Source organism: Hordeum vulgare, chromosome 2H (assembly GCF_904849725.1).
Source record: "Hordeum vulgare subsp. vulgare chromosome 2H, MorexV3_pseudomolecules_assembly, whole genome shotgun sequence".
Classification (NCBI taxonomy): Eukaryota; Viridiplantae; Streptophyta; class Magnoliopsida; order Poales; family Poaceae; genus Hordeum; species Hordeum vulgare.
In genome coordinates this window covers 596,171,586-596,199,350 of record NC_058519.1, presented here as the reverse complement: position 1 = coordinate 596,199,350, position 27,765 = coordinate 596,171,586, and the positions used below count along the sequence as shown (strand labels likewise).

The window sequence follows — 27,765 nt, the reverse complement described above, 5'->3', positions numbered from 1 at the left end:
GTCGAACCTTAAGTGTGCAGACCCTGCGGGTTCGAGAACTATGTAGACATGACCCGAGAGACTCCTCGGTCAATATCCAATAGCGGGACCTGGATGCCCATATTGGATCCTACATATTCTACGAAGATCTTAGCATTTGAACCTCAGTGCCAAGGATTCATATAATCCCGTATGTCATTCCCTTTGTCCTTCGGTATGTTACTTGCCCGAGATTCGATCATCAGTATCCGCATACCTATTTCAATCTCGTTTACCGGCAAGTCTCTTTACTCGTTCTGTAATACAAGATCCCGCAACTTACACTAAGTCACATTGCTTGCAAGGCTTGTGTGTGATGCTGTATTACCGAGTGGGCCCCGAGATACCTCTCCGTCACGCGGAGTGACAAATTCCAGTCTTGATCCATACTAACTCAACGAACACCTTCGGAGATACCTGTAGAGCATCTTTATAGTCACCCAGTTACGTTGCGACGTTTGATACACACAAAGTATTCCTCCGGTGTTAGTGAGTTATATGATCTCATGGTCATAGGAACAAATACTTGACACGCAGAAAAACAGTAGCAACAAAATGACATGATCAACATGCTACGTCTATTAGTTTGGGTCTAGTCCATCACGTGATTCTCCTAATGACGTGATCCAGTTATCAAGCAACAACACCTTGTTTATAATCAGAAGACACTGACTATCTTTGATCAACTGGTTAGCCAACTAGAGGCTTGCTATGGACAGTGTTTTGTCTATGTATCCACACATGTAAATGAGTCTTCATTCAATACAATTATAGCATGGATAATAAACGATTATCTTGATACAGGAATTATAATAATAACTATATTTATTATTGCCTCTAGGGCATAATTCCAACAGTCTCCCACTTGCACTAGAGTCAATAATCTAGCCCTCACATCATCATGTGAATTACATTGTAATAAATCTAACACCCATACAGTTCTGGTGTTGATCATGCTTTGCCCGTGGAAGAGGTTTAGTCAGCGGGTCTGCTACATTCAGATCCGTGTGCACTTTGCATATATTTACGTCCTCCCCTTCGACGTAGTCGCGGATGAGGTTGAAGCGTCGTTTGATGTGTCTGGACTTCTTGTTAAACCGTGGTTCCTTTGCTAAGGCAATGGCACCCGTGTTGTCACAGAACAAGGTTATTGGATTCAGTGCGCTTGGCACCACTCCAAGATCCGTCATGAATTGCTTCATCCAGACACCCTCCTTAGCCGCCTCCGAGGCAGCCATGTACTCCGCTTCACATGTAGAATCTGCTACGACGCTTTGCTTGGAACTGCACCAGCTTACCGCACCCCTATTAAGAATAAATACGTATCCGGTTTGCGACTTAGAGTCGTCCGGATCTGTGTCAAAGCTTGCATCGACGTAACCTTTTACGGCGAGCTCTTCGTCACCTCCATACACGAGAAACATCTCCCTAGTCCTTTTCAGGTACTTCAGGATATTCTTGACCGCTGTCCAGTGATCCACTCCTGGATTACTCTGTAACCTACCTGCCATACTTATGGCCAGGCTAACGTCCGGTCTAGTGCACAGCATTGCATACATGATAGAACTTATGGCTGAAGCATAGGGGACGGAGTGCATATGCTCTCTATCCTCATCAGTTGCTGGGCACTGAGTCTTACTCAATCTCGTACCTTGTAAAACTGGCAAGAACCCTTTCTTGGACTGTTCCATTTTGAACCTCTTCAAAACTTTATCAAGGTATGTGCTTTGTGAAAGTCCTACCAGGCGTTTTAATCTATCCCTATAGATCTTAATGCCTAGAATGTAAGCAGCTTCTCCTAGGTCCTTCATAGAGAAACTTTTATTCAAGTAATCCTTTATGCTCTCCAAAAACTCTACGTTGTTTCCAATCAGTAATATGTCATCCACATATAATATTAGAAACGCCACAGAGCTCCCACTCACTTTCTTGTAAATACAAGATTCTCCAACCACTTGTATAAACCCAAATGCTTTGATCACCTCATCAAAGTGTTTGTTCCAACTCCGAGATGCTTGCACGAGTCCATAAATGGATCGCTGGAGCTTGCACACCTTGTTAGCATTCTTAGGATCGACAAAACCTTCGGGTTGCATCATATACAATTCTTCCTTAAGGAAACCGTTAAGGAACGCCGTTTTGACATCCATCTGCCAGATTTCATAATCGAAAAATGCAGCTATTGCTAACATGATTCTGACGGACTTAAGCATCGCTACGGATGAGAATGTCTCATCGTAGTCAACTCCTTGGACTTGTGAAAAACCCTTTGCCACAAGTCGAGCTTTATAAACGGTCACATTGCCGTCAGCGTCCGTCTTCCTCTTAAAGATCCATTTGTTCTGAATAGCCTTGCGGCCCTCAGGCAGTACCTCCAAAGTCCACACTTTGTTCTCATACATGGATCCTATCTCGGACTTCATGGCTTCTAGACATTTGTTGGAATCTGGGCCCACCATTGCTTCTTCATAATTTGCAGGTTCATTATTGTCCAACAACATGATTGATAAGACGGGATTACCGTACCACTCTGGAGCAGCACGTGGTCTCATCGACCTGCGTGGTTCGACAGAAACTTGAGCCGGAGTTTCATGATCATCATCATTAACTTCCTCCTCAACCGGCGTCGCAACGACAGAGGTTTCCCCTTGCCCTGCGCCACCATCCAGAGGGATGAAAGGTTCGACAACCTCGTCAAGTTCTATCTTCCTCCCACTCAATTCTCTCGAGAGAAACTCCTTCTCGAGAAAAGCTCCGTTTTTAGCAACAAACACTTTGCCCTCGGATTTGAGATAGAAGGTGTACCCAACTGTCTCTTTTGGGTAACCTATGAAGATGCACTTTTCCGCTTTGGGTTCCAGCTTTTCAGGCTGAAGCTTTTTGACATAAGCATCACATCCCCAAACTTTAAGAAACGACAACTTTGGCCTGTTGCCATACCACAGTTCGTATGGTGTCGTCTCAACAGATTTTTATGGTGCCCTATTTAAAGTGAATGCAGATGTTTCTAATGCATAACCCCAAAACGATAACGGCAAATCAGTAAGAGACATCATAGATCGCACCATCTCTAATAAAGTACGATTACGATGTTCGGACACACCATTACGCTGTGGTGTTCCAGGCGGTGTCAACTGTGAAACAATTCCACATTGTCTTAAGTGAGCACCAAACTCGAAACTCAGATATTCACCCCCATGATCAGACCGTAGGAACTTGATCTTCTTGTTACGATGATTTTCAACTTCACTCTGAAATTGCTTGAACTTTTCAAATGTTTCAGACTTGTGCTTCATTAAGTAGACATAACCATATCTACTCAAATCGTCAGTGAAAGCCAGAAAATAACGATATCCGCCGCGTGCCTCTACGCTCATCGGACCACACACATCGGTATGTATGATTTCCAACAAGTCACTTGCACGCTCCATTGTTCCGGAGAATGGAGTTTTAGTCATCTTGCCCATGAGGCATGGTTCACACGTGTCAAGTGAATCAAAGTCAAGTGACTCCAAAAGTCCATCGGCATGGAGTTTCTTCATGCGCTTTACACCAATATGACCTAAGCGGCAGTGCCACAAAAATATGGCGCTATCATTGTTAACTCTAACTCTTTTGGTCTCAATGTTATGTATGTGTGTATCGCTATCAAGATTCAATATGAAAAATCCTCTCACATTGGGTGCATGACCATAAAAGATGTTACTCATAGAAATAGAACAACCATTATTCTCTGACTTTAAAAGAGTAACCGTCTCGCAATAAACAAGATCCAGATATAATGTTCATGCTCAACGCAGGCACTAAATAACAATGATTCAAGTTCATAACTAATCCTGATGGTAACTGAAGTGAAACTGTGCCGACGGCGATTGCATCAACCTTGGAACCATTTCCTACGCGCATCGTCACTTCATCTTTCGCCAACCTTCGTCTATTCCGCAGTTCCTGTTTCGAGTTGCAAATATGAGCAACAGAACCGGTATCGAATACCCAGGCACTACTACGAGAGCCGGTTAAGTACACATCAACAACATGTATATCAAATATACCTGATTTTTCTTTGGCCGCCTTCTTATCTGCCAGATACTTGGGGCAATTGCGCTTCCAGTGACCCATACGCTTGCAATAGTAACACTCAGTTTCAGGCTTAGGTCCAGCTTTGGGTTTCTTCGTTGGATTGGCAACAGGCTTGCCGCTCTTCTTTGAATTATCCTTCTTGCCTTTGCTGTTTCTCTTGAAACTAGTGGTCTTATTCACCATCAACACTTGATGCTCTTTACGGAGTTCAGACTCTGCGACTTTCAGCATCGCAAACAACTCGCCGGGTGACTTGTTCATCCCTTGCATGTTGTAGTTCAACACAAAGCCTTCATAGCTTGGCAGCAGTGATTGAAGGATTCTATCAGTGATAGCCTCTTGCGGGAGTTCAATCCCCAGCTCAGCTAGACGGTTTGAGTACCCAGACATTTTGAGCACATGTTCACTTACAGACGAGTTCTCCTCCATCTTGCAAGCATAGAATTTATCGGAGGTCTCATACCTCTCGATCCGGGCGTTCTTCTGAAAGATAAACTTCAACTCCTGGAACATCTCAAATGCTCCATGACGCTCAAAGCGACATTGAAGTCCCGGTTCTAAGCCATACAAGACTGCACATTGAACTACTGAGTAGTCCTCCTTACATGCTAACCAAGCGTTCTTAACATCCTGATCAGCCGTAGCGGGTGGTTCATCTCCTAGCGCAGCATTAAGGACATAATCCTTCTTCCCAGCTTGTAAGATTAGCTTAAGATTACGAGCCCAGTCTACAAAGTTGCTTCCATCATCTTTCAACTTAGCTTTCTCTAGGAACGTATTAAAATTCAGGGTGACTGTCGCGTGAGCCATGATCTACAACACAAATATATTCAAAGTCCGATCATATCATCACGTGATCCACTTACACTAGCTCAAGTCCGATCATCACGTGAGTTGAGTATAGTTTCAGTGGTAAGCATCCCTATGCTAATCATATCATCTATATGATTCATGATCGACCTTTCGGTCTCATGTGTTCCGAGGCCATGTCTGCACATGCCAGGCTCGTCAAGCTTAACCCGAGTGTTCCGCGTGCGCAACTATTTTGCACCCGTTGTATGTGAACGTTGAGTCTATCACACCCGATCATCACGTGGTGTCTCGAAACGACGAACTGTAGCAACGGTGCACAGTCGGGGAGAACACAATTTCGTCTGGAAATTTTAGTGAGAGATCACCTCATAATGCTACCGTCGTTCTAAGCAAAATAAGGTGCATAAAAGGATTAACATCACATGCAATTCATAAGTGACATGATATGGCCATCATCACGTGCTCCTTGATCTCCATCACCAAAGCACCGGCACGATCTTCTTGTCACCGGCGCCACACCATGATCTCCATCAACGTGTCGCCATCGGGGTTGTCGTGCTACTCATGCTATTACTACTAAAGCTACATCCTAGCAAAATAGTAAACGCATCTGCAAGCACAAACATTAGTATAAAGACAACCCTATGGCTCCTGCCGGTTGCCGTACCATCGACGTGCAAGTCGATATTATCTATTACAACATGATCATCTCATACATCCAATATATCACATCACATCGTTGGCCATATCACATCACAAGCATACCCTGCAAAAACAAGTTAGACGTCCTCTAATTTTGTTGTTGCATGTTTTACGTGGTGACCATGGGTATCTAGTAGGATCGCATCTTACTTACGCAAACACCACAACGGAGATATATGAGTTGCTATTTAACCTCATCCAAGGACCTCCTCGGTCAAATCCGATTCAACTAAAGTTGGACTAACTGACACTTGCCAGTCATCTTTGAGCAACGGGGTTACTCGTAGCGATGAAACCAGTCTCTCGTAAGCGTACGAGTAATGTCGGTCCAAGCCACTTCCATCCAACAATACCGCGGAATCAAGAAAAGACTAAGGAGGGCAGCAAAACGCACATCACCGCCCACAAAAACTTTTGTGTTCTACTCGAGAAGACATCTACGCATGAACCTAGCTCATGATGCCACTGATGGGGAACGTCGCATGGGAAATAAAAAATTTCCTACGCGCACGAAGACCTATCATGGTGATGTCCATCTACGAGAGGGGATGTGTGATCTACGTACCCTTGTAGACCGTACAGCAGAAGCGTTAGTGAACGCGGTTGATGTAGTGGAACATCCTCACGTCCCTCGATCCGCCCCGCGAACCGTCCCGCGATCAGTCCCACGATCTAGTGCCGAACGAACGGCACCTCCGCGTTCAGCACACGTACAGCTCGACGATGATCTCAACCTTCTTGATCCAGCAAGAGAGACGGAGAGGTAGAAGAGTTCTCCGGCAGCGTGACGGCGCTCCGGAGGTTGGTGATGATCTTGTCTCAGCAGGGCTCCGCCCGAGCTCCGCAGAAACGCGATCTAGAGGAAAAAACGTGGAGGTATGTGGTCGGGCTGCCGTGGAAAAGTCGTCTCAAATCAGCCCTAAAACCTCCGTATATATAGGGGGAAGAGGGGGAGCCTTGCCTTGGGGTCCAAGGACCCCTAAGGGTTTCGGCCGAGCCAAGGGGGGAAGGTCTCCCCCCCCCCCAAATCGAGTCCAACTTGGTTTGAAAGGTGGAGTCCTTCTTCCCTTTTCCACCTCCTCCTTTTTTTCTCTTTGATTTTATTCCTATGGCGCATAGGGCCTTCTTGGGCTGTCCCACCAGCCCACTAAGGGCTGGTGTGCCACCCCCAAGGCCTATGGGCTTCCCCGGGGTGGGTTGCCCCCCCCCCCCCCCCCGATGAACTCCCGGAACCCATTCGTCATTCCCGGTACATTCCCGGTAACTCCGAAAACCTTCCGGTAATCAAATGAGGTCATCCTATATATCAATCTTCGTTTCCGGACCATTCCGGAAACCCTCGTGACGTCCGTGATCTCATCCGGGACTCCGAACAACATTCGGTAACCAACCATATAACTCAAATACGCATAAAACAACGTCGAACCTTAAGTGTGCAGACCCTGCGGGTTCGAGAACTATGTAGACATGACCCGAGAGACTCCTCGGTCAATATCCAATAGCGGGACCTGAATGCCCATATTGGATCCTACATATTCTACGAAGATCTTATCGTTTGAACCTCAGTGCCAAGGATTCATATAATCCCGTATGTCATTTCCTTTGTCCTTCGGTATGTTACTTGCCCAAGATTCGATCGTCAGTATCCGCATACCTATTTCAATCTCGTTTACCGGCAAGTCTCTTTACTCGTTCCGTAATACAAGATCCCGCAACTTACACTAAGTCACATTGCTTGCAAGGCTTGTGTGTGATGTTGTATTACCGAGTGGGCCCCGAGATACCTCTCCGTCACGCGGAGTGACAAATTCCAGTCTTGATCCATACTAACTCAACGAACACCTTCGGAGATACCTGTAGAGCATCTTTATAGTCATCCAGTTACGTTGCGACGTTTGATACACACAAAGTATTCCTCCGGTGTTAGTGAGTTATATAATCTCATGGTCATAGGAACAAATACTTGACACGCAGAAAAACAGTAGCAACAAAATGACACGATCAACATGCTACGTCTATTAGTTTGGGTCTAGTCCATCACGTGATTCTCCTAATGACGTGATCCAGTTATCAAGCAACAACACCTTGTTCATAATCAGAAGACAATGACTATCTTTGATCAACTGGTTAGCCAACTAGAGGCTTGCTATGGACAATGTTTTGTCTATGTATCCACACATGTAAATGAGTCTTCATTCAATACAATTATAGCATGGATAATAAACGATTATCTTGATACAGGAATTATAATAATAACTATATTTATTATTGCCTCTAGGGGATAATTCCAACAGAACTATCGACGCGGAGTGGTTTTTATATACGATGAATTATGGTTGAAATATGAGCAGCGCGCCTGCTGAAGCGCTACATCGGCGCGCTAAAATTTAAAGCATTCGATGAAGCAACCGCCTACTCGGACGTAAAAAAACCTTTGTGCATGATGTAAGAAGATTGCGCGCCGTGCCCACCCGCGTCTGTTGAAGATGCTCTAAGATCAACTCCAACGCACGATATCAAACCGACGTCTATTTTATTTAAATTTTATCCATTTGAACAGAGCAATGAAACGCGCCCGGCCATTTTTTTTGCGCACGCGGACTCTTGCTCGCTTGTATACATTTCTTTTAGCTTTTTTATTTATTTCAACAACAATATTTTGATACATTGAAAATACATTCATCAATTCTTCTCTAGAAAAGCAATACCAAGAAAACAAGAACTAAAATTAAATATTTTAAAAGATATCCAACTTTCATAACCTTTTCCACTATATCGTTTTTATGTCTTCATTGTTGATCTATGGATTCTCAAGTTTGCACTTTTATTCTTCGATTCTAAAAAAATAAACGTTATTGTTGGATATTGTTGATCTATGGATAGCCGTCGGCACATAGGCTAGAGAGTGGGGCAAAAGAGTCACAAATCCGGCAGCCGTGCTGGCATCGGCCGGGCTGGACAGCGAGGAGGCCGAGAATTTTGCCGGCGGCGGCTATGGCTGGGGTCGGGGGACGGAGGGCAGCTGGAGGGGAGGGGAGGGGAGAGGAGAAGAAAAATGGGCGGCTGTGTCCCTATGAACGGGTCAAGGGAGGACAAGGACACTCGTCACCGCCGGTCCGCACATGTCCGTTTTGACGCAAACACGACACAAATTTGAGACATGGACGGAACGAAAGCGGACGAAAAAACGAACAAATATCCGTTTGCTTCCACGCGTTGGGTCGAATTTTATGTCGTTCTACCTCAAACGGATGAAGGCGAACCATCTCAGGTAGTGTGTTGGAGTTGGCCTAATAATAAACGAAACAAAAAAGGATTTCCATGTCTCGCCTGATATCTCCCAGCTGCCCCAGCGTGCGCGCACTCAATGCGCGCCCTGTTCATATCCTCCTCCTCGTACCACGGTACCAGTACAAATAACGCACGCAGAGGCACCACTATCCTTGCACATTGGCACGGCAACTTTGCAGCGAGTGGCCATGGCTCATCGTCTCCCTCTTCTCTGAGCTCGCAGCCGCCGCCGCCTCCTCCTCGCCGTCGTGCTCTCCCAGCTCGGCGCGCTCTCGTGCCAGACCCTCCGCGGCTCCGTCACATGCCTCGACTGCCCCGCGGGCCACCGTCCCTCCGGTACGTACGTTCGTACGTGCGTGCGTGCACCAAAAGAATCAAACGCGCGCTCGCGTGACACGAGCCGTCTGATCGCGCTGACACTTTTGCGGGTACGTACATCTATCTGCCAGGTGTGGTCGTGGCGGTGGAGTGCAGCGGCGTCGACGGCGGCAGCACGCGCCCGCGCGCTGTGGCGCAGACGGACGGCGGCGGCAACTTCGGCGTGGCCGTGCCGGAGCCGGTGCCGGCCTCGCGGTGCGCCGCGAGGGTCCTCGGCGACACGCGGGAGCAGCTCTGCGCGCCGCGGAGGCTCACCGTCGCGCGTGTCGTCGTTGCCGGGTGGGCTGGCTCGTACGCGCTGGGATCCCGACTCGCCGTCTTCACGAGGTGCGGAGGAACCGTCGCGACCATGTCCGCCGGCGGCAGCGACCAGAGGTCACCCCCGAGGCCTGCATCACGGCCCAGCCTGCCGCCGCGCTTTGGACGGAGCAGCCCACCCTACGGCCTGGGCATCCCTCTCATCTACGTCTTCCCTTTCATCCCAATCATTGGCATCCCCTAAAATGAACGTACCCGCCGTATGCGGCCTGAGTATTTTTGTTACCTTCTTTCGGCCAAGTTTGCAGTAATCTGTAGCCATCCATGTCAGTGAGGCCACCTTATGGAACAACGACCAATAATGTGAGAGTATTTGTTCTACTCCCTCCGTTCCTAAATATAAGACCTTTTAAAGATTACACTATAAACTAGATACGGAGCAAAATGAGTGAATCTACATCCTAAAATATGACTACATACATCCGTATGTGCTCCCTCTGTACCATAATATTTGTTGTTGGAGAGAACTAGTCTAGTTCTTCCAACAAGTATTTAAAAACAGAGGAAGAATGGAATTTTTAAAAGGTGTTATATTTAGGAACGGAGGGAGTATGATTCTTTACACTCATTCTTTAGTGTGTGAATACTGAATTAGTTATACTGTATTATTGTTTCCGCTTCCAAATGCGGTCGAGCAACGCAAGAAGCAATAAGAAGTCCAGAATACAGCACAACTGTTTCAAGCAACACCACATTTAACTTCGAAACATAGTTTAGTTACTCCCGTTACTTATCACAGCAAAGTGTTGTACTCCCTCTCTCCGGAATTACTTGTCATAAAAATAGATGTATCTAAAGTTCTAGACATATTTTAGTTCTGATACATCCATTTTGGCAACAAGTAATTTTGGACAGAGGGAGTATTAAAGGGAGGGAGTACTAAATTGAGTGTCCACACATAGTTTCAAGTACCACTTCCAGATTAATTTTTGAACATCCCATGAGATTTCAAGGTAATTACTCAGAGCTCACCCAAGCAGCAGCACATTTTACTTGAAAAATGGCAAAGCTCGGTTACTAAATTCAGTGTCCACATATGGTTTCAAGTTCCGATTACAGATTACATGAAACACCACATGAGATTTCGACAGTAATTACTCAGAGCACACTCAAGCAGGCTCATTCCTGAATATCAGGTCACACTTCCAAGCATAGTTCTCCAGAAATAAACTAGGAGATACTACAACAAATAACTGTATGAGTGCCGTGATCTTAATGCAGGTCATGGTGCGAACTCACACAGCATCAGCATTGTGCCACCCCTTTGTGCATGGAGGTATCTCCATAAATTCGTCAAACTCCTTGACATGGACATCACAACACTTCCACTGCAAGAGCAGGTGCGGTATGCACTGATGGTAAGAATCAAGGTGAACATACATGAACACGAATTTAACGAGAGAAAATACATACCCCTCTATTTCTGTCATGGAAAACTGCAGGACCTGGATGGTAATCGCATGCAGCATCATGGTTATCCTTCTCCTTGTACGTTTTGCCACATCCTTTATTCTTACAAACCCTAGGTTCATTTATATCAACAACCTTTTTCTTGGGCTCTGGAACTGAGGATTTCTGGACAGATTCCGTATTTGTACCATTTACAGCAACTGGTTTTTGTGCCTTGGGCTGTGATCCTAAAAATACATTGGTGCATGGTTCATACAATCAATTTTTCAAAACAAAGAAAGGAAGAAAAATAGATCAAGCAATTTTTTGAATTTGTGAAGTGTTCAAAGACACAAACTCACCATGGTCAGAACAAAAGAAACCCTGACGGCACCTTGAGCAGGCCTCAGTTTCCACACCCTGCTTAGAAGACTGGACTGGAGCTGACTTTGGTGGGGTTGCCTTTGAGGAGTTAAGAGAAACAGCTTTTGTGACTGGTTTCTCAGTTGTATGCTTCCCTGTGGCACATCTACACCGTGGTAGAGAATGTGATTAGTTATGTCTAGTTTCCCGAAATATAACAGGTCATGGGTGTTAATATTTCAAGCAAGAACACTGTGGTCTAGAATGAGAGGAGGCAATGATTAAAGCTGGAACATTGATTACGTTACAAAAACAGTACTGTAAGACATAAGGCATCGTTTTCAGGTTTGCCAGCAAATTGGAGCCATATCACTGGAGCTCCCTGAAAAGTGGAATAACTTTCTTCAGCCAATTCAAGATGATTTAACAGAGGGTGGTGAAGTAGCCAAAGCACTAACATAGAAATATCTTGTGTACATTTTACTGCGCTCACTCAGTAAAATGAACCAATAAGATAAGTGAGAGCCAGTTCAGTCTAAACTCTGAACTGCAAGCAGATGTTTATTCGGCCATATAGTGATGTAGCGCAATGATATTGACTGGGCCAAACAAGTTAAATTACAGTGTTTACCGTAGACCCATTACAACATGACATTAAGAACGAAACTGTACTAGGCTTCAAGTGAATCCAAATAAATGCATACAACATTCTCCTTATAAGACGGTAGTACCTTACAGAAACAGAAGACATGGATTTAAAAAGGTATGTTGACAAGTGATCCTCCACTGTTCAATCAAGCTATAAATTAGATAAGTTTTAGTCCTAGGCAACACATGAAGAAGGAAATGAGAATGGTTGATCATAGTGCTAATTCCTAATTGGTGACCAAAGAAATTTCAAACACACGTTTGTTCCATCACAAATCAGCCAAAGATGGTGCAAATCTACTTTCTAATTGCAATGCATAGAGAGAGCTGGACTCACTAATAATTTGTACTTGCATCCCTAATTTGTATCAATGACACCATGCACAACACAACATACATAACTATTCTGCCACTGCCTGCCATGGGAGGAGAGAAGATCCTTACCCAGGAATAGCCAAAAATAAGCTAAAATCATGGCTTCTTTGCTTGCAACAGCTCCACTCTTTCATGCCATCATGAAACAGAGGCTGCAAATAATATATTAGAGAACCTATGGTTTTACCAAAAACAGAAATAATCCCACAAGTGCAGCAGCATAAGAACTTACTCCCTGCAACAAAACAAAAAAAGGCGGAGAGCTGTTAATAGCTAAAATATGGAAATGGATGCTGTAAATATGTAATTTTCTGAAACAGTTCACAAAAACTAAAAAAAAACTTTTCTCTTGTCAGAAAGATAGAAATGCATGCTAAGTTATTCTCATGTCATAATTGATTCATAACTTACTTTTTCAAGATTTAACTATTCGATCTCGTATCTATAACTGATATCCTGAACACGCCTTATTAGTGTATTTTCGAAAATGTTTAAGATCAATTAAAGTAGTTCAACTGGTGAATATCACAATCGAATTTGGGATTGCCTACAGAGTAGTGCTTATTGTTGAGCAGTTCCCGTATTTTTCGAAAAGACAAAAACAGAATTACATACAAGATTCCTTGGTGCCAGTTACTTCTTGCATTGGTATCAAACATCTGCATCAGTGAAATAGGTGTTTAAATAGCTACTTTTCCTCGAGTGAATTTCGGTCAACTACATGTTCAATATAGAAACTGTCATGAAAATACGAATTTAAATAAACTGCACACGCAAATTTATGGACCAATTGTATAATACAGCTACAGATTTTACCAACTTAAAAAAATTACTTGAAGATTCCTTGGCACCAGTTACTTAATGCATTGGTATCAAACATTGCAGAATAACTAGAGTAACAGTGAAATAAGTGTCTAAATTGCTAATTTTTCTGCAGTAAATTTTGCAAAATATTTAAAGAAACTGCTCAACTACATGTCCAAAATTATGAATTTAAAGAAGCTTCACACACAGATTTACGGACCAAGTGTATAATAAAGCTACAGATTTGACCAACCTCAAAGAACTGCAGATTTAGTGACCAACTAGGCAATTACACCACAAAACTACATGTTGTTCACTTGAATCAATAGTTGTAAATATCTGTTCTTCAATCTGTAGTTTAGCGATATATCATATATTAAACTTGTATCTTTCTGTAATTCACTCTTTCCTAGCAAATCACTTTGTAGAACATCAATGCAAGATCACACTTCAATCTTAACACGTGAATTAATCAAACCAAGCAAAGGTCCCTTGACCCCTTTCCATTTTTGTTCTGTTTAGGGTAGTCACACATACGTATTTATGCCCTAAAACAAATGAGCGCGTGACCCAACTCTAAGGGAACATAATATAACATGGTTGACACACATATTGCGCATAAGGCAACTTGAAGGTACACCTGCATTCCACAGAACAATGTTCCCCTAAAGTGCGCCTGCAGTTACTTGTAGCCTATTTTGTCAATGCAATCAACCGACGCTTCTGACTGAATAATACGATTAGAGGGAACATGCTACCAATCTACACCAACATACCAGATGCCAACAAGATGATAAGAGTATATGCTTAGTTAAGATTGTCTCCAAGATCTGGGTAGATTACAATTTCTCCGACTCAGCAGCTGTCCCGATTCGTGCCTTGCGTGGGCGTAGAGGATCTAAACCCTCGACTCCCGACTACACACCCAGATCCTTAGCACATGAGTCTAACCAAAGCGAGATCCGAGAAGCGAGCTTAGGGGGTTACAAGGAAGGCGTGTACCACCATGATCTACAGGGGGCTCGAAGAAGCGAAACGACGCGGATTTCTCGAGTGGGGAAGGGGGAAGGGGAGAGGGGGGAGCTTACGGAGGGGTGGTAGTGGCAGGAGCCATCGGGGTTGTCGTCGTCGGTGAACATGGCGTCGCAGCCTATGCGCTGGCACCGCATGGGCGCGGGCGCGGGCGCGGCGGCGCTCCTCTCCGTCTCCGCCGACATCGCGATGCGTCTCTCTCTCTCTCTCTCTCCGAAGATTTCTTCCTTGTGCCCCTCTCGCTCTTCGCTGGAGCTGTCGAATCTGTTTCGGCGCACGGAACAAAGACGACGAGGGGCAGGCTGCGGCAAGTTCTCGACTCTTCTGGACTCCGACCCGGAGGCTCACTACCCCTGGCCGGAGGTTACTTTTCACCCGGAGAAAACCGCTCCCTATTTAAGGCTTGTTCGGTTAATTTCACCAACGAGAGGATTAAAGAGGATTGGAGGGGATTTGACTTGTAGGGATTTAATCTCTCCTAATCCCCTCTAAACCTCTTTAATTTTGAAGGAACCGAACAAGGCCTAAAGAAGTCGGTATATTCCGAAATAAACCTGGGCATGGGCAGCCTGGGCCGGGCCGGGCCGGGCTTTATGTTCAAGCCGGGCTTGGGCTTCAAAACTATATCCAATAGTTATTTCGGGTCGGGCTTGACCTTGAGAAACAGCCATTTTACACGGAGGTGTGGCCCGGCCCGGCCTGGTCCGAAGTCCATCTTTTTGGTCCATTTGGATAGGGCTCGGACCTAAATATTTGATTTTTTGGTTGGGTTCGGCCAGGTTTGGGCTTGGAAGTTTTAGTTCAGGCTTTCTTAAGCTCGGTCCGGCCTGGGTATGCTCATGTTTATTCTAAAATATTATATTTTATTTATTTCAATTTTTGAAAGAAATGTTCATCCAATGTTAGAGCGTCACGCATATGATCTTTATCGTGTTATTGTCAAAACCGTTTTAGACCCAGTTCTTTTCGCTTTGGTGATTTTGGGTTTGAAAAATCAAAAGCTTAAAAAACTCGATTTGATTGTCTAAAATCATCTATGAATCGCTAGAATCAGTAGTGCAATCGAAAATCGCCTAGAGACTCTGCTTCTCGCGATTCTGGGCCGTCCTGTAAAACAAAACAGATCAATTTAAGATACTATCCCTATTAAAACGCAAATTACAATAGAAACGCCACTGGTTCCTCTCGATCCCCCACCTCCCCGCTCACCCTCGCAATAGGGTTTTCGGGTTGTCGTCGCCGTCCGAGAGCGCGCCCCGACCACTTCTCTGCCCCGCACGATGCCACCGATGCTGCGCCACCCGAGAGTCCGCTCCGCCCGCTCGCCTCCAGGCCCGGAGCTGCTGCTCCGCCCCGCCTGCTCGCCTCCAGGCCTGGAGCTGCTGCTCCACCCTGTCCACTCGCCTCGACTCCCAACGTGCCTCCGCCCCACACCATCGGACGCCGCCACGCCGGAGTTTGCTCAGGCGAGCTCTCCTTTCCTCTCTGTCTTCTCTGTTCGTAGGTCAACATCGATTTATTTTTCAAGCGTGTTACAAACATTTTAGTATACAACTCGTCCCGTAGTTTTAGACCACAGTCTTAGAAAAGAACTTGACGACCGATTTTGCCTGATTCTGGAAGAAGCTAATTTTCAGGGAATTTTTTCAAAAGCTGATTCTAGAGAATCAAAAGCTAAAAAGAACTCGATCTTAATAGACTAAAGAAAGAATACCTTACTGTGGACAGTTTTTTATACCTAAGGGGCTACCAACAAAAAATATACCTCTGGAACTCCAATTTATGATGGAAAGGTGTTGTAGTGGTTCGTTACGACGAAGCCGCTTGCGCTAACAAAAATGTTCGATAGAAATACATCCCACGGTCGAACTGCAACACCCGCTGGGAACACCCCCTTCCCTCTCCAACCTGCATGCCCGTTTCTAGACCTCCTCACCCAACACAAATTCCCTTTTGCAAAAACAAAAAAATATGAAAAGTGACAAAAAATTGATTATGTATGCAAAACAAAAAATTCACAACAACATGCAATAAGTATTATCATGGAGGGTGCGCATATCAAATTGACATGTTGTATGCACAACATTTTGCCGTCTCCTAATATATTACCAAAAAATCATGAATAGTAAAATGACATGCAGTGATGCGGATCCAGGGAGACAAAAAATTTATACAAAAATTGTCACAATATATATCAAAACAAAAATATACATGAAGCGTCAGTTTGACATGATAGCGAGGGTACGTTTGAACATAAGTTTGCCTTTATCTAAATTATATCCATGAAATTTTAAAAATGTAATGCATCAGGAAAGTAGATATGACATATCTAAAAAAACACTAAAGATAATTAAGAATATGTTTGAATTTAAATTGAATTATTTTGTAAAAGCTGGTGCAAAATTATTATTATTTTTAAAAGTCTCACGAAACAAATTTGCCATGAAAAGGTTCAAAAAATAATTTTGTAAAGGAGTAAAAAATTATAATTATTTGTTCAAAAAATTAAATTTGCCATGGTGGAAAAATAAAATTTTCATAATAGATAACAAAAAGCAATTTGTCATGGTCCCCCAAAAAGGAAATTTACTATGGATTGTTCAATAAATCTGCTATGGATTGATAAAATTACCATAGATTGTTCAATATATTTGTCATGGACAGTAAATTTGACATGGGTCATAAAGTATCTTTGCCATCATCCGTAAAGTAATTTTGCCATGGTATGTAAAAGTATATTTGTCATGGTGCAAATATATCTGGCACTGGGATAGTAGGTTGCTTTTGTTTTGGCTCTCGTAGTGTGAAGCTTTTATGTTGCGGCTCATGTGTATGGAGCTTGAGGGTGTTACATCAGAGCTGACCAAACTTTCACTATATGCAGAATAAACATAATAAAAGAAACTTGGTATATTGATGGGTTTTTTTTTAACGGGGAAGGCCAGGATGGCCTTTATATTTCATAAGAAAGGAGTGTTACATCGTTTGCTAATACATCGACAAGGAAACCCGAGGGTTCCTCAAACCACTTAATAGTTCGAGTGGTTACAACATTTCTAGCAAGAGTATCATCTACCATATTGGTCTTCCTAGGACAGAACTGAAATTGGATGAAACTAAAATTCTTAGCCAGGAAAGCACATTCTTCATATATTGCAGCAGCCGGTCCAAGTGAGTTTCCTCCGTCGCACATAGTGTCCACCACCTCCATGCAATCACACTCAACCACAAGCTGTTCCAGCCCCAATTCATTCGCCAATAGAAGCCCATCTCTCAGACCTCTAGCTTCCGCCGATCCTGCATCCTCAGCAAAGGGGATGTCGTTGCACAGAGCCGCCATGAAGGTGCCTTTATCGTCGCGTACAACTGCCCCTGAACTTCCTGTCCCGGCGTCGGTATTGAAGCAGGCATCAACATTGAGTTTGTAGAGGCCAGCACCAGGTGGATTCCAACCGTGACGGAGGAAACTCAGCGTTTTTCCCCCGGCCCGGGAGAAGTTTTTAGCTAGGGCTGATATCGCATGTGCTGATCTGGGTGGTTCATATACTTTCTCACCATTAGTAAATTGCCTTCTCTCCCACCACAGGTACCAAACGGCAGTAGCGATGAGTTCCCCCCTACCAACATCAGCTATGTGCGAGTGGATATTACTCTTGGACAGCAACAAGTCTTGTAGTATCGCACCCCATCCCTTTCCATCGTGCATACTTCCTGGATAAGACTAGACAGCCCCAGGACTCGCCAGATTTCCAACACACGCGGGCACTAGAACATCACATGTTTGATACTTTCACAATCTGATGTGCATAAGGGACATTGCGAGCTGGTTCTGATATGACAATTCGCCAGGACACCATAGCAAGGTATTGCGCCCAACAAGGTTCTCCAAGCATGGATTTTGACCTTCGCCGGGATCCTTAACTTCCAAAGGGTTTTTCAGATAGGGTTAATACCTGAGGTTTGATGGTTGCTTGTCCTCCTCAACTTTCGCCCATGTTGGAATTCCCATTCTTCATGATAAGACGATTTAATAGAGAATATACCGCGTCTGTCCGGGTTCCAAGAAACAAAATCTGTCATCATCCCAAGTGCCAGTGGTATGTTTAGTATGCGTTCGGCATCAATTGGCCAAAAAAGCTGTCTTATAAGATCCTCATCCCAAACTCTATTCTCCTCATCAATAAGTTCGGATACTCTAGTAAGCACAATATTATTCCTGGGCGTGTGGAGCCGCTTGTTCGGGCTACTAGGGATCTAAGGATCATTCTAAAGGTTTATTGATGTTCAATCACCTACTCTCCAAATGATGCCCTTTTTAAAAGTTTGGAGACCACTCCATATACTCTGCCAGGTATACGAGCTCCCCTTCTTAAGCGAGCAGTTCAATAGGTCACCATCGGGGAAGTATTTGGCTCTAAGTACTTGGGCACATAGAGAATCCGGTTCACTCAGTAGTCTCCACGACTGTTTTGCCAGGAGGGCAAGGTTGAAGCAGTGTATATCGCGAAACCCCATCCCTCCTTGCTCCTTGGGCACACACATCTTCCACCACGCGAACCAGTGCATGTGTTTCTTATGATCATCATCACCCCACCAGTATTTGGACATCGTAGAGGTAATGTCGTTGCATATTTCCTTCGGTAGTTTGAAGACAGACATGGCATAAGAAGGGATAGCTTGGATCACAGCTTTGAGTAGGATCTCCCTTCCTCCTACCGATAGAAGCTTCTCTTTCCAGCCTCTAATTCTGCTTAAAACCCTCTCCACCAGGTGTTGGAAGCAATCGGAACGATCCACCCCCACAATGGGTGGGAGTCCGAGATACTTTTCTGAGACCGCCTCGGCCATGATGTTTAGTGTAACGCACACATCATCTCGGACCTGAACAGGAGTGCATGGACTAAAGAAGATCGCCGACTTGGCCTCACTTACCATTTGTCCCGACGCTGCACAGTAGTCGTGGAGAGCTTGATGGAGACTCGTAGCATTCGCCTGATCTGCTTTCATCAAGATGAGGGAATCGTCCGCGAAGAGGAGGTGTGATACCGGTGGAGCCGACCGACACACCCTCACCCCGGATATATTGCCTGCCAGCTCCTCATGCGATAATATAGCTGAGAGTCCTTCTGTGCATAACAAGAACAAATAGGGGGACAGAGGATCCCCTTGCCGTAGTCCCCGAGATGGGATAAAGTATTCCGATAGTTCATTGTTGATGCGCACCTGGTAGTGCACCGAAGATACGCATTCCATAACAAGATCCACCCAATCCTGTGAGAAGCCCAATCTGATCATCATGCGTTCGAGGAACTGCCATTCTACGCGGTCATAAGCCTTGTGCATATCTAGCTTGACCGCACAGGTGCCATATCCAGACATCTTCTTCTTGATAGTGTGGTATGATTCAAAGGCCACCAGAAAGTTGTCGGTGATCAACCTTCCCGGGACAAAGGCGCTCTGGTTAGGGGATATTATGTCAGTCAGCAGAAACTTTAGCCTCCCAGCAAGAACCTTCGAGATGATTTTATATAGAACGTTGCAGAGGCTGATCGGTCTAAATTGGGTTATACTCTCAGGGTTCTCTACCTTTGGGATCAGCACAATAGTTGTGTTATTCCACCCAGCTGGAATCTTCTTGTTCTGAATAGCTTGTAGTACTTCATCCACCAGGTCCTCTCCAATGATGTGCCAAAAGCGTTTGTAGAAGACCGCATGAAGACCGTCCGGCCCAAGTGGTTTTAGATCTCCAATATTATAGAGAGCTTTCTTCACCTCCTCTCTCGTATAGGGTTTAGTCAACTCAGCGTTCATCTCCATGGTTACACGAGGTGCAACTTTTTGGAATAGGGCTTCGTCAATATCCTGCACCCCCGATGTAAACAAGGATGAGAAGTAGTCCGTAACATGGGTTTGCAAGTCCTGTGGATTCTCTATCCAAACACCATTATTTCCCCTCAACTTCTTGATTAGGTTGCGCCGCTTCCTGCCATTCGCAGCACGGTGAAAGAACTGTGTATTTTGGTCCCCTTTCGACAGCCAATCCGCTCTGTCGCGCTGAAGCCAGTACAATTCCTCCTGCTCGAGGAGTTTCTCGATTTGAATATGTAATTCCTGTTGCTTTACCGCAGCCTCATCAGATAATGGCCCTGAGAGGACGTCATTTAGCTCCTTCTGTAATCCCCGGAGCCTCCTTCTCGGACCCTTGAGAACCTCCTTATCCCACCGATGTAGGTCGGCGTGGACCTCAGCAAAAGTCGTGGCTAGGGGTGCAATTCCTTCCCCCCTCCTTCTTTCCCACGCTTCCTGAACAATGGTTTCGACGCTCTCCTCAGCTAGCCAGCGGGCTTCGAATTTCCGAGGACCTGTCGATCTTTGCTGGAGCAGGCCCAAAGAGTGTTCAGTATCTATAAGGATAGGGCGGTGATCAGACTTATCAAACTCCTCATTGGACACTCCAAAGTCCGGGAACAAATCAGCCCAAGAGGCATTCCCTACAGCCCGATCAAGTCGCTCACGGATGTTCCCCCTTCGCTAGGTGAATTTGTCGCCAGAGAATCCCAGGTCATCGAGCCCGCAATCAGTCAGCGCATCGCTAAAACCCCGTAGGCAACGGATCGGTCTGATCGCTCCCCCCTCCTTTTCATAGCCGTGGAGGATTTCGTTGAAGTCTCCCGCCAACAACCATGGTAAATCAATCATCGCATGTAGTTGTCTCATATAATCCCATGACAGGTGCTTCCTCTCTCCACTAGGTTCACCGTAAAACCCAGTAATTCGCCAACCCTCTGCCTCATGTTCTTTTATCCTTATATCAATGAAGTTGGGCTGCACAACCATCGAGGTGACACCCAAACTCCTATGCCACAGCATCACCAATCCACCACTACGTCCGTCACTTTCAAACACAGCCATGGAGTCAAAGCTTAGTCGTCTCATCAACTTTTCTGCCTTAGCTTTGTTCAGATGTGCTTCGGACAGAAAAACCACATCCGATTTAGTCCGCCCTTGGATCCCCAAGAGCGCACGAACTGCCGCTGGTTTGCGCAACCCACGGCAGTTCCAGCACAAGATTTTCATTGCGTCCGGTCGAGCTCCTTCTCAGAGCTCGCCGATATCTGATGACTAGCATCCATAGTAGCTTTACTACCAGTTCTGGACCTTTTCGAATCTTGAGATGAGGCATCCTCTTCGTCCCTCTCCTCCCCATTACTATCATGGTCAAGAAGCTCCAGTTGATCTTTCCCAGCAATCGATGGTCCGCCCAACGCCAGTCTCTCCCTGCTAGAGGCCATCAGATCATCATAAGTGAGTCTCTTCCGCGATCTGTCCCCTTCCACCATAGTTCCACCACTAGCCTTTAGAGGGCTACTAGCATCATCTTTTAAATCAGCATGCGATGCCGAGTCCCCATCGCTTCTGCCCTGGGGATTAGGTTGGTGCATCCCCTTAGTACCTTGGCGTGGGAGTTGGGCCTGTGATCCTGGTCTAAGCGCAAGAATCCAGTCCCCCCAAGCCATAGAGGTCTTGTCATGCTTCCTATTGCCATGCTCCAAGTAAGTATGTCCCATATGGCCACACACATAACAGAAAACTGGCATCTTCTCATACAGGATCGGGTAATATACTTTCTTCTGGTTCTTGGTAATAGAAACAAACCTCATCAAGGGTTCATTCACATTAAGTTTAACCCGGACCCTCACGATTCTTCCACTACCCCATCTAGGGTTTAGCATGCCCTTCACCATCGTGCCAACTTTCTTCGTCAACGATCTGATGACCGGCTCTTTCCTGTACATAGGAGGGAGATCCAGCACCTCGATCCAGACCTCCAGTTGATCCAGGATTATCTCATCAAACTTAGTGAACCCGTCATAGCTTTCAATTAGGACAGCATGGTCGCGGAACAACCATGGTCCTTCTTCTGTGATCCTCTTCCAGTCCCCCATACAGTCCACCGTTATGGAGAAGAGATTCTCCCCTAACGCACTAAAAGTAACCCCCTGCGCTAAACTCCACGCCATCCGCATGTTCTCGTAGAAGGCTCCCCGGGAGAAGGGTTTATTGGTATGAACCCTAGCAATGGCCATGAACTCCGCCGCATCCCCCTCATCCGGGAATTCTTCATCAAAGTTGAGATCATCCTCCTCCCGCTCGTTGAGATTCAGCTTCCCGATCAGGTCATCCATCCCTTCCGAGCTGCCGGCTCTTGTCGTACTATTCGCCGAGGACTTGGATCCTGAGGGCTCCATAAGCTATCAGTGACAACCTCGATGCGAGATGAGAGAAACCTCCCCGACCAGGCGTATATGTATCCGTATCCACGTCGCCCAAATTGGAGTAGAAGCCGGACTCCTCTCGTACCCGGAACAAATTCAAACCCTAGACGTCGCCGTCAGGGAAGGTAAACCCTAGACGTCGCCGCCATGGGAGTTGCTTTGCGGCAAGTCTGAGGAGAGAAGAGAACGATTGGAGATTACGAAAGTAGAGAAGTTCTATGTACTATTGATGGTTTTCTTATCAAAGGTATGTCGGTACATTTTATAACTTAGAGCATCACCAGCAGATAACCCCCAAACCCCCACCCCATAAATATGGTTTTACGGGGTGTCCATATAATCTAGGGGAAGGCCGACAGTTGAGCTGCTTTTGCAGTTCTCATAAAATTCTTCCCCTAAAATATACTCCCCCGATCCAAGATGAACAACAGATCGCGGTGGTCGATGGCGACAGGTCGACACGACGACGAATGTTGGGGATGGTCGGCGGTAACGTACTAACATGATAGTTTTGTGATTTTTTTAGGGAAAGAGTCATCTCCCCCAAAATGAGGGGTTTGGGCTACGAGGGCCCTTAAATTATTTTTTGAAACTGTTTGGGGCAAAGTTATTTGCCCAACTCCCACTAAACTAGATTTCTTTACGGAAAATGTGAAATTGTTGGCGATGTTCTTACTTTATAAGTGCCATAACCATATTTAGTCTTGAACATGCAAAACATGTACACGTTATTATACAATAATGGTTACAGGTATATCATTCAATATTACTACTTCTGATCCACAATAAGTGTCATGATTTTAAACTAGGGTTACTTCAAAACTGCCATGCTTATTTTGGATCGGGGGAGTATATTCTAGACCCCTTATTAAACAAAGGGATTTCTTGGAACATTTTCCCTTTTCTGATAAGAGGCAACCGAGGCAAGAAAAGCACATTACTTATTGTACCTATTAATAAAAATATATTAAGGAAGGGAAAAACTTTAATTTAGCCATCCGTACTTTCTTAGGAATATAAATAAATTGGGGCCCAAAATATATTAGGTCCAATAGCCACTAAATTTGATCGATTGGGCTAAAAGTATAATTTTACCCGCAATAACAGGCTAACGTTCCCTCAAGGAGGTCACCTGAGCAAAATATTGTTCCCCAACCAAGTACTCCCTCCGTTCGTAAATATAAGTCTTTTTAGAGGTTTCACTAGAGAACTACATACAGATGTATATAGACATACTTTAAAGTGTTGATTCACTCATTTTACTTCGTATGTAAACCCTTAGTGAAATCTCTTAAAAGACTTATATTTAGGAACGGAGGGAGTAGGAAGGAATGAGCATTTTCTTTCGCTTAAAAACACTCTTAGCCAACACTCAAGAATTGCCAAGCGAAAACAGATAAATCAGTTTTGCTATTACATAAGGGTTTACCATATTCTCAAGTAAGAATAATCATGTTGTATTAAAAAGTCAAAAATTATAATGTTGCAACAGAGTATTTGCCATGCATTTTCAGGGATTATTCATGATTGCTGCATGGAGAAATGCCAGCCTAAAAGGGGAAAATGGTGAAAATTGTCCTCATACAACAATAGAAAAGGGTAAAAATTGTCATGCTCTAGAAAAATAAATTTACATCCGAATATGTTCGCTCAGATTACCACCCTGAGCAAACCAGTTAATGTAATCATCTCATAGTTCGCTCAGAGGATCGTTTGAAGGGAACACTTTAGGATTTGTGTACGGGTTCTAACGTGCATGAGGGTGTTATACCTTGGTATCCTTCAAAAAGGTTTGACATCAAATTTTTAACTTTTTTTTCAGTTGAACTCAGCTTAATTGTTTTTGTTTTCGTATTTTCTATTGGTGGAATGTGCTTAAAGTAGTACTCCTTCCGTCCCAAAATTCTTGTCTTAAATTTGTCTATATATGAATGTATCTAGTCATGGTTTAGTATTTAGATACATCCATGTGTAGACAATGCTAAGACAAGAATTTTGGAACGGAGGGAGTATTGAACTCAAAAAGGATATGATAATAGGGCTTACAAACATAATTTACAAGCGTACTTGGATTATTCCAAAGCTACAAACACACATAATGATGATAACAGTAATAGTACTCACGAAGCTACACATAATTTACAAACATGCTTCGATTATTGCACGAACATCACGCACACATCTAACCATTACAAACACACATTAGTCTGGAACAAACAAGTTATAATAAGCAAACAAAATACGGATGTGATGAATCACACCACCACCGTTTCCACGCTCCCGTGGCGCGACTCGTGCGGCAGCGGCTCCGGCGCGGACGGGAACACCAGGTTCTGATGCACCAGCGCCGCCACGGCCGCGCCGATCATCGGGCCGGCCCAGTACACGGCCTGGTTCTTGAAGTCGCCGCTGACAACCGCCGGCCCGAACGACCGCGCGGGGTTCATGGACGCCCCCGTGAGAGAGCCCGCCGCCAGCACGCAGGCGCCCGTCACGAGCCCGACCACCAGCGCGCCCAGCGCCGACGTCGCCAGCCCCTTCCTGCCTTGCCCGCGAGGGTCGCCGGCGACGTGCACCGTGTACACCACCATGAACGTCATCACCCCCTCCACTATCGACGCGCCGAACCCGGTCATCTCCACAGCGATCCTCGTCGTCGGCACGGCCTGCAGCCCCACACACACACACGCATGCTCTGAGGTGTATAACTAGGAGTTGCATGCATGCTTGTGGAAGTGATCGATGGACGGTACCTGGCCGGCGGAGAGGAAGTGGAGGACGAGGCAGGCGAGCGTGGAGCCGAGCAGTTGGCACGTCCAGTAGAAGATGGCGGTCGGGACGCCGATGTGGCCGCCGATGGCGAAGGCGAACGTGACGGCCGGGTTGACGTGGCCGCCGGAGACGTCGGCGGCGATGAACACCGCGGCGAAGAGCCCGAACGACTGCGCGACGGCGGTCGCCACCAGGGACGAGGCGTTGGACGTGACGTCGGGCGTGAGCATCCCTGGCAGGCACACATTCCCCAAAGAAACGCGCGGTTAGTGAACCGTGAGCACGCACGAACGAGATCATCAACTCACACGGCCGCGGCGAAGTCGGCCGACGTACGTACTGGCGGAGATGGCGGAGCCGACGGCGGTGAACACGAAGAGGAAGGTGGAGATGAACTCGGCGAAGTAGGACCGGAGGGACGGCGGCGAGAAGCAGTGCTTCAGGTGCACGCGGAGGTTGGACGCCATTGCCACAAGTTCCAGCGTCTCGAGACTCTCGACGCAGTGAAGTTTGCACGGATGGATCGCAGAGGAGCAAGTTTCAGAGTTTATAAAAGAGCGAGAGGGACACGACCGTGCAGCGAACCGGCGCCCCCGCGCCCGGGAAGTTTCCGGCGGTTGCCGCCGCGCGCGCTCGCGCCCGCTCCAGTGGCAACCAACCGTCAGAGGCGTGACGGGAGGGCCTCCACAAATTTGTCACAGAGATTTCGAAAAACGCCGAACCGTTCATGTAAGATCGAGTGGTTCTCTTACACTTTTACATTTTTGAGGTGGATTAGAATCGAGAAGGGAAATTCATCACACAAGGGGAAACAGCAACGAGCCAAAGAAGCTAGGTTCGGATCCGTGCGCTTCATGGGTATTCCTGCTGGTGGCCGACCGGCTGGTAGGAGGCGATGAACACGTCGCCGTAGACGAGCCCGGCGAGGCCGCCACCAATGAGTGGCCCGACCCAGTACACCCAGTGGCCGGAGAAGTTGCCGGCCGCCACGGCCGGCCCGAAGGAGCGCGCCGGGTTCATGGAGCCGCCGCTGAAGGGCCCGGCGGCGAGGATGTTGGCGCCGACGATGAAGCCGATCGCCATGGGCGCGATGGTGCCGAGGGAGCCCTTCTTGGGGTCGGCCGCCGTCGCGTACACCGTGTACACCAGCGCGAAGGTGATCACGATCTCCATCACCACGCCCTCGACCTCGCTGATGCCGGACACGGCGTGCGTCGGCATAGCCTGCACGTACATAGCAAAAGCCAGTTAGTCGTTTTCACGGTGTGTTCTGCTTGGTACCAGTGACGTGCCAAAGGTTTGTCGCACACGTGGTTCGTACTAGAAGGTTACTGAGTTGGATGCCAACCTGGGCGTGGGTGACAAACTGCAGGAGGAGGCATGCCACGGAGGCGCCGAGCAGCTGGGCGACCCAGTAGAAGAGCCCGGTGAGGATGGTGACGTGGCCGCCGACGGCGAGGCCGAACGTGACGGCGGGGTTCAGGTGGCCGCCGGAGATGTTGGCAGCCATCGCCACGCCGACGAAGAGGGCGAAGGCATGGGCGATGGCGATCGCCACAAGGCCAGCCGGGTCCAGTGCGCCACCCTGCGTCAGTTGCCCTGCACAAGAAGAACCTCTTTGGTTAGCGATGGAGCAAGCCAGAAGAGCAGAACAGATCACCAGCTAGCAGGCAGGGGAGGCTCACCGTAGGAAATGGCGGACCCGACGCCGGCGAACACGAAGAGGAGGGTGGCGATGAACTCCGCGACATAGGACCTGATGGACGTGGCGCTGAACGAGTCGCCGAAGCTTCCAAACGCAAGCTTCACCATCTTGCAGTTGCACTCGACTGTTTTCTCTGTGACTTCTTCAGGCTAAAGAGTTCGAAGTCTGATCTGATCACAGACGGTACTGATGGATGGCCATCCGTCTAACTAGGCGCTCCTTTTATACACGTGAGATGGCACTGATGGCCCCATATGCCCTGCCTAAAATGCGCACTACAATATCATGGGCGGTGCTAAATGATCACCACAAGTATAATGATGTAAGCATTAATTGTATTTTGTGGTTGATTGGGCCGACTAACCACTCCGCTTTGCTAAACTTTGTGTTTGTTGCAATTGTTTAGGCAGGAGCCGCGTTATGATACACCACAAGACAGTGGAGAAAGAAGCCTCTGCTCTAAACAAATTATTGGCGGTGCATTGGCTCGGCTGATGAACTGTTTTCTATTTATGCTCTGTCCTTTCGTCTATTGAAATTGGGTGAAATCAGTTAATGATTTGCACTTACGAATGTTTTTTTTAAGAAAAACTTTCAGTCTATTGATCAAATATCATGGGAGTGCAAACTAAAAAAATTACATCCAAATTCGTAGACCACCTATCAAAAACTACAAACACTGAAGCAAGCCGAGGATGTATCGCCATCATCGCCTTCCTCACCGGTACCGGGCAAATATTGTAGTAGACAGTCGAAAAGTCGTCGTGCTAAGGCCCTCAAAGAACCAGCACACGAGAACAA

At 46.2% G+C, this 27,765-nt stretch overlaps 4 protein-coding genes across 4 annotated transcripts; 1 reads left to right on the top strand and 3 right to left on the bottom strand.

Annotated features, from left to right (window-relative positions):
- Positions 1 to 8,934: 8,934 nt before the first annotated feature.
- LOC123428696 lies at positions 8,935 to 9,959 on the top strand. Its single transcript, XM_045112877.1, has 3 exons — positions 8,935 to 9,017; positions 9,128 to 9,240; positions 9,354 to 9,959. Exons 1-3 carry the CDS (start codon positions 8,935 to 8,937, stop codon positions 9,782 to 9,784), a joined length of 627 nt encoding a protein of 208 aa, XP_044968812.1. The 3' UTR covers positions 9,785 to 9,959.
- Positions 9,960 to 10,587: 628 nt separating this feature from the next.
- Positions 10,588 to 14,546, bottom strand: LOC123427567 (cysteine and histidine-rich domain-containing protein RAR1). Its single transcript, XM_045111646.1, has 6 exons — positions 14,268 to 14,546; positions 12,608 to 12,610; positions 12,445 to 12,527; positions 11,352 to 11,518; positions 11,014 to 11,237; positions 10,588 to 10,928 (listed from the first exon to the last, which is right to left on the bottom strand). The coding sequence occupies exons 1-6, from the start codon at positions 14,394 to 14,396 to the stop codon at positions 10,836 to 10,838; spliced, it is 699 nt and encodes a 232-aa protein (XP_044967581.1). The 5' UTR covers positions 14,397 to 14,546; the 3' UTR covers positions 10,588 to 10,835.
- Positions 14,547 to 24,508: 9,962 nt separating this feature from the next.
- Positions 24,509 to 25,831, bottom strand: LOC123427566 (probable aquaporin TIP5-1). The gene is made up of 3 exons (XM_045111645.1): positions 25,600 to 25,831; positions 25,241 to 25,491; positions 24,509 to 25,153 (listed from the first exon to the last, which is right to left on the bottom strand). Exons 1-3 carry the CDS (start codon positions 25,724 to 25,726, stop codon positions 24,743 to 24,745), a joined length of 789 nt encoding a protein of 262 aa, XP_044967580.1. The 5' UTR covers positions 25,727 to 25,831; the 3' UTR covers positions 24,509 to 24,742.
- A 132-nt stretch (positions 25,832 to 25,963) lies between these two features.
- LOC123427564 (aquaporin TIP2-3) lies at positions 25,964 to 27,170 on the bottom strand. Its single transcript, XM_045111644.1, has 3 exons — positions 26,945 to 27,170; positions 26,608 to 26,858; positions 25,964 to 26,483 (listed from the first exon to the last, which is right to left on the bottom strand). The coding sequence occupies exons 1-3, from the start codon at positions 27,069 to 27,071 to the stop codon at positions 26,112 to 26,114; spliced, it is 750 nt and encodes a 249-aa protein (XP_044967579.1). The 5' UTR covers positions 27,072 to 27,170; the 3' UTR covers positions 25,964 to 26,111.
- Between the last annotated feature and the right edge of the window lie 595 nt (positions 27,171 to 27,765).

Bases quoted from the DNA above. Each gene is read 5' to 3' on its own strand.
- LOC123428696 (XM_045112877.1), top strand. From the start codon at position 8,935: ATGTCTCGCCTGATATCTCCCAGCTGCCCCAGCGTGCGCGCACTCAAT. The intron at 9,018-9,127 runs GTACCAGTACAA...CTGAGCTCGCAG, and splicing joins ATCCTCCTCCTCGTACCACG to CCGCCGCCGCCTCCTCCTCG. The intron at 9,241-9,353 runs GTACGTACGTTC...TCTATCTGCCAG, and splicing joins CGCGGGCCACCGTCCCTCCG to GTGTGGTCGTGGCGGTGGAG.
- LOC123427567 (XM_045111646.1), bottom strand. From the start codon at position 14,396: ATGTCGGCGGAGACGGAGAGGAGCGCCGCCGCGCCCGCGCCCGCGCCC. The intron at 11,519-12,444 runs GTAAGGATCTTC...ACCACGGTGTAG, and splicing joins TTATTTTTGGCTATTCCTGG to ATGTGCCACAGGGAAGCATA. The intron at 11,238-11,351 runs GTGAGTTTGTGT...ATGTATTTTTAG, and splicing joins TTTCTTTTGTTCTGACCATG to GATCACAGCCCAAGGCACAA.
- LOC123427566 (XM_045111645.1), bottom strand. From the start codon at position 25,726: ATGGCGTCCAACCTCCGCGTGCACCTGAAGCACTGCTTCTCGCCGCCG. The intron at 25,492-25,599 runs GTACGTACGTCG...TGTGCCTGCCAG, and splicing joins CGGCTCCGCCATCTCCGCCA to GGATGCTCACGCCCGACGTC. The intron at 25,154-25,240 runs GTACCGTCCATC...GTGGGGCTGCAG, and splicing joins ACTTCCTCTCCGCCGGCCAG to GCCGTGCCGACGACGAGGAT.
- LOC123427564 (XM_045111644.1), bottom strand. From the start codon at position 27,071: ATGGTGAAGCTTGCGTTTGGAAGCTTCGGCGACTCGTTCAGCGCCACG. The intron at 26,859-26,944 runs GTGAGCCTCCCC...CTTCTTGTGCAG, and splicing joins CGGGTCCGCCATTTCCTACG to GGCAACTGACGCAGGGTGGC. The intron at 26,484-26,607 runs GTTGGCATCCAA...ATGTACGTGCAG, and splicing joins AGTTTGTCACCCACGCCCAG to GCTATGCCGACGCACGCCGT.